The following is an 11,644-nucleotide window of genomic DNA, read 5'->3' as shown; positions in this document are numbered from 1 at the left end:
CATTCATGCAATTTTAATAAGATTCTTGTGTATCTTTATGCTTCTTTTGATGTTTGGAATGTTTTGGAGTCATTGTTTCGGAGCTTAGACGTAGGAATCCATGGAAGCCATTGTTAGGGCATGGTTGCTACATGATCGCGTACTCATATGTACGAGAGGTTTCAGACCAAAAGGATCCTCCCATTGAGTTTGTAAGGGTCTGTTTAGGTGAACTGGACGCTTGGTTTTCGATCTTAACGTTGTTTTCTTTAGTTTGGTGATTTGCAGGTCTGCTACGGTCTTTTCCGTAGCAAAATCGAACCAGGTTCGTAGATAATTAAAAGGGGAATTTAAACAAAGAAGATGATGGAAGAAGACGACCTATGTGGCTTGATATAAGTGGCTAGTCAGCGTTTGCAATTCTCACTCCACGCGTGGTTTCTCTATATTGGACGGTCAAAAGGTCCACCTTGCTTTCTCTTCGCGCGATTGGCTGGGTTGAACAGAAGGGGCCCACGCGTGCAGCCTTTTGACTTGTGGCATTAATGTTTGTTTTTCATATATTATTTATGGGAGTGACCAAAAGACAGCGAATCACTTACAGCAGGCTTGTCAAAAATTTGTTGATTGCATCCTTGGGGTCCTGGGTTCGAGTCTGGCCCAGGATGTTTATTTTTAACAAATTCTTTACTTTAAGATCCAGTGCGCACAACCCATGCAACGTCTACCATGTATCCTCACATATTCACCCTTGGATCAACGCTAGTACATGATCAATGCCCAGGAGGCCGCATGCCCACCAAAGACCTTCAAGTGCATCACACAGGATCAGAGCTAAGTTATTTTCAATTTTTTTATTTTTTATTACATAAACCCTTTTGTTTTCTTTCTTTCTATCTTATTTTTATTAGTAAAATTATTTTTAGTTAAATATTTTATTTATTAAATAAATATTTTCATGACTCTTTTAATTTATTTAATCGAACTTTCGATTTTCTCAAATTTATTAAATTATTCACTTTTCAGGTTTAAACCAGTTGCTTTAAACCCTATTTTATTTTAGCTTTTTTTCATCATGACCACTAATCACTGTTACTGGGTTATCTCAAGATCCTCCGACTACGAGCCATATCAGATCAAAAGCTAAGTTTCTGATTTTATTATTTATTTAATATCATTTTATTTTGCCGCTTTTGATTAAAATAGGGTTAGCTTCAATCGCCAATGAATTGGTAATGCACTCACCCTTCTGTTTATTCTTCCTTTGCCAATTTTCAGGGTTAACCAACCGGTCAAATCTCGAACCTTCGGTAACCCTAAAACTCGTCCCTTTTTAATTTCTTCTTTTAATTATTACTTGTGTCAAACCTATTGCTCTGTTAGGGTTTACTTTATTGCTCCTCTTTCCCTTTCCCCATGGCTTATTTTGTAACTGCTCCTGGTTGTATTGTGTGGCCTTGAAGGCACTTAAGACTGTTATGCATATTATTATTATTGTGTGTTTAGTAATTTAGGGCGTGACAACCTCGAATTGAACTTAGAATAACTAATTATAAGATAATCATCTGAATTGAATCACGTGATTGTGCACCCACACACCTTTTATGGTAACCTCTCTTGTTGCCTGTTGCCTGTTGCCTGTTGCCTTGTTGCCTTTTTTTTTCATTGCAGAATAGTCAAGTCCCTCGAATACGAGAACGCCTCAGCAATGATGCCCTCAGTTCATTCTTGTTACAAAAAGATCATAAGTCCCAATGATGCTGCCTTCGGTTCGGTTATATGATCTCGTCCCTCAAAGTTGCCTACGAAATGCTGAGGTGTCCTCCTGGTTGCCTAATAATGATGACAATTCTGATCTTTCCCTTAGACTACCTGCCCCCCTATGGCAGGGACAGTCTTATGGCGAACGATAATTTCGATGACCCTTTAACCTCCAAATAAAAGGACTTCCTACCCTCCTATGGTATGGATAGCCCTGAAAGGCTAAAAGAACCTTTTTACAATGTCAAGGTAATTTGCCCCTAATTGCTTTGCTCTGGCTTAAATATTTTTCTTACACTTTTTTTTCATAAACCTTCAAAAGGCTACGCTCATTTACGAGCTAAAGTCCTTATTTTCTTCTTCTTCATTTCTAAACTTTTGGTTTCAAAAGAGCAAAGCAATTAAGAGCCCATGGATAACCATGGATGCAAAGAGTGCCTTACACCTTCCCTTTGTATAAATTACCCCCCGAACTCAGTTTTCTTTTAAAAGGTTTTTTTCTGTTCTTTTAGCCTTTCATTAATTTGGATAAAATAAAAGTCGGTGGCGACTCTTGCTTACCGCGACATTTCAAAAAAAAGTCAGTTCACCGTATTACATACATTATCAAAAAAATTCTTCTCAATATGCATAACATCCAGGTTATGGCGCAACAAATCCTCTTTCCAATACGGGAGGTCCCAAAATCTACATGCTTTACCAATATCTACAAATTATACACCTTCCCTTGTTCGACCCTGTATCTTGGAATTCTACATGCTTTACCAATATCTGTGAATTTTGGTAGGTGGAAAACTTGGTCCCATACTGCACCCGGTGACAAACGGGGCGGAGGAAGATCTTTTACCACTTCCTCTTTTTTGAAATCTAACTTGTTTCTTCGATAGGTATGATTTCTTGGTAGGAATCTTTGATGACAGTCAAACCACGAGCTCTTCCCCCCTTTATCTAACGTAAACGCCTTATAATATCCCATGCAATGAGGACAACCCATTTTGCCATGTGTACCCCAACCAGACAACATGCCATAGGCTGGAAAGTCGTTAATGGTCCACATCAAGGCTGCTCACAAAGTAAAGTTTTTTTTACGCGATATATCATAGGTACATTCTCCAATCCACAATCTTTTCAAATCATCAATTAGAGGTTGTAAGTACACATCAATTCCAACTTTTGGACTCGACGGTCCTGGAATGATACATGTCAGAAACATGTACGGTTTTGTCATGCACATCTCAGGAGGGAGGTTGTAAGGGGTTACAATAACTGGCCAACAAGAATATGCAGTTCCAGACCCTTGGACATATGGAGTAAATCCATCAGAGCATAATCCAAGCCTGACATTTCTAGGTTCTGCGGCAAAATCAAGATGTATTCGATCAACGTGCTTCCAAGCCTCGCCATCAGATGGATGTCGCATAGTGCCTGGACTTGTTTTGTTTGTATGATGCCATGTCATCTGACTTGCACTATGCATAGAAGAAAACATTCTTTTTAACCTTGGTATAATCGGAAGATAAAACATGGACTTCACTGCTACACGTGTTTGCTTACGATTAACAGCTTTACTTTGAATTTGATATCTTGGACTCTCACAGAACTTACATTCCTCCAACAATCCATCATTAGTACCAAACTCATTATCATAAAACAACATGCAACCATTAATGCCACAGTCAATTTTTCTGACACTCAGACCTAACTTTGACACCAACTTCTTTGCATCATTAAAAGTTGTAGGCAAGTTGTCTTTCATAGGAGTCGAGTCCAACATCATTTTTGTGAAGAATTCCAAACACTGATCAGGAACATTTCAATTTTCCTTGGCAGCCAATAATCTCACACACATTGATAATTTTGAGTCCGACGACCCCTCAAACAACGGTATATCCATCTCATTCAACAACTGATAAAATCTCCGTGCTTCCTCATTTGGCAACTCTTCTCCATCAAAATCTTCGGGTTGATCATATGTCACATTCACACCAAAAGTGTAACGCTCGGAAATTCGATTATTCGCTTAATTTAGACGTTTGGAGTGTTTATGGAATTTTTTGCGTTTTGGGACGATTTAGTCGGTATTAGTTCGGGATAGCGGGTCGACAATTAATCGAGATTTTTAATATTTTTAGTATTAGAAATATTATTAGAGTGTCGTGTATTATTTTGGGAATTTTCTGAATAAATTAAGTTAGACCGTAAAATAAGAGTTAGCGAGTAAATTGGGAGTTTTAATTAAATGAGTGAGTTGGGATTATGTGTGGCATTAGCAATAGAGGGGTATTAGTTGGTAAAACCCAAACTTGAGTTTAGAAGCCCATTTAGTTTATTAGGTTTTGTTAAAGTGGTAGTAGTAGTTATCAAACAAACCAAAAAGAACCAACACAGTCACGTAGCAGAAGAGAAAAATAAGAACTAAGGGTTTGGTGCTAGCAGTCGGGATTTTGAAGGTTGCAGTGTTAGACGTTGCAGTTTACCAATCGAATTTTCGAGCTCCGTTCAATCCAAAGGTAGGGGGTGGGGTTCGACTAATATAATCGATTGTATGATGGTTGTTATGTGGGATTTAGGGTTGTATAATTTTACTGCTAATTATGAGCTCATGTGTTGAATTTGTGATTTTTTGTGATTTTGTTGGCGTACCGGTTGATCTGAAATTTCAAACGAAGTTGTTCCGTGGGTGTTGTTATTTGCAATATGTTGTATTAAGTCTGTGATATATACAAATATGTAGGCGAATCGATGAACTTTATTGAACAAATTTGTTCTAAGTGTACCCAAAACTGGGGAAGAAATAGAAGTGGGACGGGGGCCTCTAGGGAAGGGACGGTCATCCCAGGCCAAGGAAAAAAAATATGAAATGGGGACAGGTGTCCCTTGCTCGGGGACAGGTGTCCCATTCCATCCCTTTCTCTGTCCTTGTGTTACGTGTGTGTGTGTATGAAATATAAGGCACTTGTTTTTGGTAGATTGACTTATTCTAAATTAGGTGTATCTTAGCTAATATGTATATATATATATATATATATATATATATATATATATATATATATATATATATATATATATATATATATATATATATATATATATGCTGATGAGAATGCCAGATCTCGCAGTTTAGCAACCTTCCAGAGGGAGAATCCACCGGTCTTCAAAGGCAAGCATGACCCTGATGGCGCGTTGGAATGGTTGAAGGAGATTGAGAGAATCTTCCGCGTGATGGACTGCACTCAGGCGCAGAAGGTTCGGTACGGAACTCATATGCTGGCAGTCGAAGCTGAAGACTGGTGGCTAGAAACTCGTCAGAGATTGGAAGTTGTTGGTGAAGAGATCACTTGGGTTGTGTTCCGCAGAGAGTTTTTGAGGAAGTATTATCCTGAAGATGTTCGGGGTAAGAAGGAGATTGAGTTCCTTGAGCTAAAACAGGGGAATATGTCAGTGACAGAGTATGCTGCAAAGTTCACTGAGTTGGCTAAGTTCTACCCGTATTATGATGGATCAGGTGCTGAGTTTTCGAAGTGCATAAAGTTTGAGAACGGATTGCGCTCTGAAATCAAGAAATTTGTTGGGTATCAAAAGATTCGCATATTTCCTAATTTGGTTGATAGTTGCAGGATTTATGAAGAAGATCATAATGCACATTACAAAATTGTCAAAGATAAGAGAGGCAAGCAGAACCGTAGCACACCTTATGATGCTCCAGTTGGAAAAAGTAAAGCAGATGTGGCTGACGGCAAGAGAACTAGTGGGGGAGAAGCTCCTTCTAGTGTCGTTTGTTTCAATTGCGGGAAACCTGGTCATAAGAGTAATGCGTGCAACCTTGAAGTGAAGAAATGTTTTCGTTGTGGTAAGATGGGACATGCTATGTCAGATTGCAAACATAAGGAAATCGTTTGTTTTAACTGCGGTGAAGAAGGACACATTGGGAGTCAGTGCCCGAAACCAAAGAAGACTCAATCTGGTGGAAAAGTGTTCGCGTTGGCGGGAAGTCAGACTGATTGTGAGGACGAGCGCGTTGGAGGTAATGTTTCGTTAGTAATACTCCTTTAATAGCTACGTTTGATGCTTGTATTATCCGTTGCTTGGGTTGTTGTTATTAGTATAAAATGTTTTCGTGGGTAAGAAATTAGTACGGTTGAGTTGTTGAGGGGTAGTGACCAAAGAGTAGCAAAAACTAGAATTAGGAATCGGAGAAGTGAAGTGTGGAAGCAAAGTTAAGTATGGTGATGTCGTATAGATTTTCGGGGACGAAAATATTCTAAGTGGGGGAGAGTTGTAACGCCCGGAAATTCGATTATTTGCTTAATTTAGACGTTTGGAGTGTTTATGGAATTTTTCGCGTTTTGGGCGCCAAAACCAACCCATATAAAATAGCTAACATGTTTACTTAATAAAGAAACATCATGCCTGCTGTGTCTTGAAAGAAAATAGCTAACATGTTTGCTTAATAAAGAATTATCATGCCTGCCGTGTCTTGAAAGCAAATAACATTACAACAACAAATTCATGTTACAACAATGCAGCAGCTTATAATAACAGTTGACAAGCAGTGGTTTGAAACCAACACAACACCAAATAGCAGAACACCATAATGAAGGCTCAACAGAAAATAGAAACTTTGCAGCATAAACAGTAACGTTAACGAGAACTTACGTAAGTAGATGCAGCACGCTTGTCAACCCATTCACCATTTTTCCTCTTGTGCGTTTTTAGAAATAACTCATCGGGGCGCAAATCCCTTTGAAGTTCATGTGACTACAAATAATAAAATAATAAAATAATCAATATAGAATGCGAGTTAAATTGTCAAGATATAAAGAATCTTCACAATAATTATTGGACTACAAATAATAAAATATTGACACAAATGTCGATTTTATTACTTACAAGCTCAAGTGCAATATCAATATGAGCCTTACGACCCGATGTGTGGACTGCTCCACCTCTTTCAGAAGCTCGATTGGTCTTGTTTTGAGAAGACACAGCCAAGAACTCAGGGGTGTTCCAATGATCTTGAAGACCAAGCCAAGCTTCTTCACCAATCCATGGAGGTCGAGTCTTTTTTTTCCTCGCCTTTCCCATCATATCGTTTAATCGTTTTCTTCCTTTTCTTTCAAAAGCGTTGTAGACAAATGCATGATCGCAAGGATCCCATGAAACCTTCTCCTGAAAATAATTAAAATCACATATTTAATATTTAATAATAGACCGTTTATTTGTTTAAATATAGTTTGATCAGCTTAAGTGACAAAAAGTTAGTAAATACTTACTGCAAACAACTTAAACCATTTAGCTTTCGTTAGAGGGTCGAGTTCAGACCAATGATGTATAGGCTTAAAAAATTGTTTGCGTATAGCATAATTAATTGCACCAGCAACTTCTTTGGCAGGAGCCAACCTGCAAAAGATTGAAAGAATCAGCTACACCACAAATTATTAAGCAATGGTACATCACTAATTACAATATATGACCTACCCAGTACCACTAGGTTTTATAATAACCTTCCCATTCTCATCAAGTGTTGGCACAAGAGGGGAAACATTTTCTTGACCCACTTCATCATCCTCATCCTCATAATCATCCACATCTTCCTCCTCATCATCCTCCTCGACCGAATTTGAAACGCCAGTCGTTGTTTGAGGGTTAAAACTTTGAGGGCCAGCCATTGTTTGATGGATTAAACTTGGAGTAGGCATAAACCTGAACTCAGAGGTCACGGCATGAACAGATGCAGGTGTTGGTACTACATTTTGCACCGATGCAGTATGTGCCACTGATGCAGCCTGCAAGGACGATGTTGGCAGAGCTGGTTTTGGCGCCGACGATGCTATTTGAGTTGGTGTCGGCGATGTTGTCTGAGTTGGCGCTGCCGATGCTGTCTTAGCCGGTACTGCTGTATGAACAGGTTTCCTAACGATAGGCTTCTTGTTTATTATGCGATTCCGTTGTTCTTGAAGCTTTCCTGGTGCCAATACCTTAGATTTTCCACCTCTTTTAGTCATCTGTTGTCAAAAAATAAAACGATTAGTAAAAAAATATCAAAATAAAAAACATTAATGAGAAAAAAAACATAAGATGAATATCATATGCTAAAAAGCTTAATTGTAGTATTATTACTAACTAAAGAGATACTAATGACAATTTTACAATTGTTTGTGAGGGGGTTTTAACTTTATCCCTTGATGTTACAGAGCAAAACTTTCACTAGTGAACAAATACTTCATAGATTCATAAGACGGATTTAGTTTATATTGCATTCTGATAGGACTACTATAGGCTATATACAATTCTATGGGAAATTTCTGAATCCATAAATTCAATGATAATTTCTCAACCTGCCCCATCATGTTACAGGAAGCACACTTTTATAGTGTGTTTAACATATTTGAACAATGTAGGGGTAAGCAAAAACAAGAACTATTGATTTATTCTTAAATTCTCCAAGAATGTTGTGTATACATCAAAGTTAGAATAAACTTTTAGCCATTTGCCGACAGTGAGTGGTAACTTGTAAGCAACTATGTAATATTAGTATATTATCAATAGGAAAAGTGAAATAATATCTAGACGACAATCCAACAGAGTTGATAAACCAAGACAGTATCAAATATGTTCATATCTTAGAGAAATAAATATTCACCAAAGATGCTCAGTTGCATAAATAGAATCACAATGCCAATTGGAATGCATGTGCCCATCAAGGCAACAACAAAATTTATGGGAACAAGTAACATGTGTATGGATGAAAATCATTGAAAGCATGCATAATTTTGTAACTAAATCAACATATAAGGTTAAATTTAGAATATCCAGGTAGGTTAATAAACTATATTTGACATGAAACGAAAAATTTCATTGATTTTTGAATTTTTTTTATTGATTTTACAATAGGATTGACAATGATCCCTTCTTTTGTTTCTATTTGAACCCTTGTTCACGTCACGAGACGATTCTCTTATTCAATATCCTTTGTTCGTTTCACTATGAGAACGATCGAAAATCTCTTCAAACACATCTACTTGTGAGTTATCACGCAAACAAGATATTGATTCAATTTCTACACTCGATAGCACGGGTAACATCCCATCAGATTGATAAGGCACTTCATCCTCTATGTTGTCAATCTCAACGCGACCCCTTGGTTTTGTGGTGATTGCCGCACACCATCCATGCATATCTCTACACATTTCAGGATAGGGGACATAATACACTTGTCTTGCATTCTGCGCAAGGATGAAAGGGTCATAAGGGCGATAACGTTTATCCATCTTAATATTTACAATTTTATATTGTGGATGAACCTTTGTCCCAGTATTCTTTGTTGGGTCAAACCATTCACAATAAAAAACTGGAATCTTCTCCTTCAGACCAAAGTAATCTAGCTCAAAGATATGTTTGATTATTCCATAAAAATCATTTTTTCCTCCTTCTGCAAGACCTTTCACGTGCACACCACAATTGACAGTTTTTCTACCCTTGCTCCATTCTTCAGTATGAAACTTGTACCCATTGATAAAATAGATGTTCCATGAAATGGCCATTGATGCAGGACTACGAGACAAGGCGATTATATCTTGGTTAGTAACTCCATTTGTCTCCTCATTTACATATTTCTCTAGCCATATGGGAAACTCAGTATGTATGCGTCCAGATGAGTCTTCTATATTTATAGAGTGGTTCTCTAAGAATATGCTGAAACCAGTCACACGATTTATAAGTAAATATCTATTATGATATGCATCAAGAATTTGATTGAATATATTATAATGCATACTTACTCAAGATATGGTTTAATCTCATCACAATTTATCAAGACATGCACATGTGAAGACTTCCATTCCTTATCTGATAGAAAATACTTTCCCGACTTCCCACTTGGTCGACCGCCACTTTGTAGAATGGACATTGTAGGTAGAGTGTTATCATTGTCCGAACGAGGATTGTTACTAATATTTGTGGTTGGCAACAAACGAAAAAGAGTTGAAATAATGAGAACAAAAGTAATTTGTCTCACGATGTATAAAATCGGTGCATATGGAACCTTCAACTCTAGCTTTATTTTTCACTGCCCTCTTTGAGACTCCCATAAATCTGCACATTCAATCATTCCACGTCTATGAATTTATGACAAACATGCAATCACATGATAAAATCAACCACAACAGTTACCTTTCGAATGGATACATCCATCGGTATTGTACTGGACCACCAAGAATTGCTTCTTTGGCAAGATGGATTGGAAGATGCTCCATCGAGTCAAAGAAACTCGGTGGAAAAACCCTTTCTAACTTGCATATGATAATTGAAATATTTTCATCCAACTTAACTAAGTCATCCATCCTCAACGTATTGCAACAAAGATCTTTAAAGAATCGACTTAGCTCTGTTAATGGTTTCCAAACCAAATCAGGCAATGAATGGAAAGCAATTGGGAGTAAACACTCCATGAAAACATGGCAGTCATGGCTCTTCATCCCATGCACTGTACCATTTTCGACATTGGCACACCTACTAAGATTTGAAGCATAGCCATCTGGCATTCTCAATTCTTTAAGCCATTTACAAACTAACTTGGCTTCAGATTTGGTCAGAGTGTAGCTGGCCTTTGGTTTACCATTCTTTCCGTTTTCTAAGGGTTGGAGCTCCAAGTCCCCGCGAATGCATAATTCAGCCAAGTCTTCTCTCGCCTTTTCATTATCCTTTGTTTTGTCCTTAACATTCATGACAGTGTTAAATATATTATCGAAGACATTTTTTTCTATGTGCATCACATCAAGGTTATGCCTTAACAAGTTATCCTTCCAATATGGGTGATCCCAAAAAATACTTCGCTTTTTCCAATTATGATTCACTCCATACCCTTCGAACTCTTTCCATTTTGCTTCCCATCCAATTTCAGTCACTTTTGGAAAATGACTTATTATCGCCCATATATCTTGCCCTGTGAATATGGGAGGTGGCCCGTCTTTCACAACCCTATTTTTTATGAAACTTCTTTTACTCCTTCTGAAGGAGTGATTAGGTGGCAAGAAACGACGATGACAGTCAAACCAAGAATTCTTATGGCCACTTTTCAAGGTGAAAGCATCAGTGTATTCCATACAATGAGGGCATGCCAATTTACCTTGTGTTCCCCATCCAGATAACATACCATAGGCCGGAAAATCATTAATTGTCCACATCAAGCAGGCTTTCATTATGAAGTTTTGTTTGGTAGATATATTATAGGTCAAAATTCCATCAGACCACAATCGACGTAGATCATCAATCAATGGTTGTAAATAGACATCTATCTTCAATTTAGGGTTTTTAGGTCCAGGTATGAGACAAGCCAAAAACAAGTATGGTTTGGTCATGCACATTTCAGGGGGAAGATTGTAAGGAGTAACTATTATTGGCCAACATGAGTATGGAGAAGCAGACGCTTGAATGTAAGGAGTAAATCCATCTGAACACAGACCCAACCTTACATTTCGGGGTTCCCTTGCAAAGTCAGGATATACATCATCAAAGTGTTTCCAAGCTTTTCCATCAGACGGATGGCGAAGGACATTGGAACTACTTGTGTTCATGTGATGCCATCTCATTTCATTTGCCGACTCGGTTGAAGCATATAGTCTTTGTAATCTAGGAATGATTGGGAAATAAAACATTCTCTTCACTGGAATATCTTTGTACTTTCCCATTCCGGTCTTGCGAGGAATGTACCTAGGAGCGTTACAAAATTTGCACTCTAACAACTTGCTATCATCCTTGTAATATAACATACAACCATTCTTACAACAATCGATCTTCTCAACCTTTAGCCCTAACTTAGACATCAATTGTGTTGCTTGGTAATAGTTCTCAGGCAAGCATTTTTGAACTGGACACACACTTTTAAGCATTTGTGCAACAAAAT

The 11,644-nt window shown here is 37.8% G+C and overlaps 3 protein-coding genes across 3 annotated transcripts; 1 reads left to right on the top strand and 2 right to left on the bottom strand.

Annotated features, from left to right (window-relative positions):
* The first annotated feature begins 4,962 nt into the window (after positions 1-4,962).
* Positions 4,963-5,793, top strand: LOC131632051 (uncharacterized). The gene has a single exon (XM_058902816.1). The coding sequence runs from the start codon at positions 4,963-4,965 to the stop codon at positions 5,791-5,793; it is 831 nt and encodes a 276-aa protein (XP_058758799.1).
* A 588-nt stretch (positions 5,794-6,381) lies between these two features.
* Positions 6,382-7,745, bottom strand: LOC131632050 (uncharacterized). The gene is made up of 4 exons (XM_058902815.1): positions 7,219-7,745; positions 7,014-7,140; positions 6,631-6,909; positions 6,382-6,498 (listed from the first exon to the last, which is right to left on the bottom strand). The coding sequence occupies exons 1-4, from the start codon at positions 7,743-7,745 to the stop codon at positions 6,382-6,384; spliced, it is 1,050 nt and encodes a 349-aa protein (XP_058758798.1).
* Positions 7,746-8,702: 957 nt separating this feature from the next.
* LOC131632049 (uncharacterized) lies at positions 8,703-11,630 on the bottom strand. Its single transcript, XM_058902814.1, has 2 exons — positions 9,913-11,630; positions 8,703-9,435 (listed from the first exon to the last, which is right to left on the bottom strand). The coding sequence occupies exons 1-2, from the start codon at positions 11,628-11,630 to the stop codon at positions 8,703-8,705; spliced, it is 2,451 nt and encodes an 816-aa protein (XP_058758797.1).
* Positions 11,631-11,644: the final 14 nt, after the last annotated feature.

Source organism: Vicia villosa, unplaced genomic scaffold, assembly GCF_029867415.1.
Source record: "Vicia villosa cultivar HV-30 ecotype Madison, WI unplaced genomic scaffold, Vvil1.0 ctg.000896F_1_1, whole genome shotgun sequence".
In the NCBI taxonomy this organism is placed as follows: Eukaryota; Viridiplantae; Streptophyta; class Magnoliopsida; order Fabales; family Fabaceae; genus Vicia; species Vicia villosa.
Note: the sequence above shows the minus strand (reverse complement) of the source record. Positions and strands in the feature narration are given on the sequence as shown.

Bases quoted from the DNA above. Each gene is read 5' to 3' on its own strand.
- LOC131632051 (XM_058902816.1), top strand. From the start codon at position 4,963: ATGGACTGCACTCAGGCGCAGAAGGTTCGGTACGGAACTCATATGCTG.
- LOC131632050 (XM_058902815.1), bottom strand. From the start codon at position 7,745: ATGACTAAAAGAGGTGGAAAATCTAAGGTATTGGCACCAGGAAAGCTT. The intron at 6,910-7,013 runs GTAAGTATTTAC...AATTATTTTCAG, and splicing joins AATGGTTTAAGTTGTTTGCA to GAGAAGGTTTCATGGGATCC. The intron at 6,499-6,630 runs GTAAGTAATAAA...TATTATTTGTAG, and splicing joins TTGATATTGCACTTGAGCTT to TCACATGAACTTCAAAGGGA.
- LOC131632049 (XM_058902814.1), bottom strand. From the start codon at position 11,630: ATGCTTAAAAGTGTGTGTCCAGTTCAAAAATGCTTGCCTGAGAACTAT. The intron at 9,436-9,912 runs GTAACTGTTGTG...GACTGGTTTCAG, and splicing joins TGGATGTATCCATTCGAAAG to CATATTCTTAGAGAACCACT.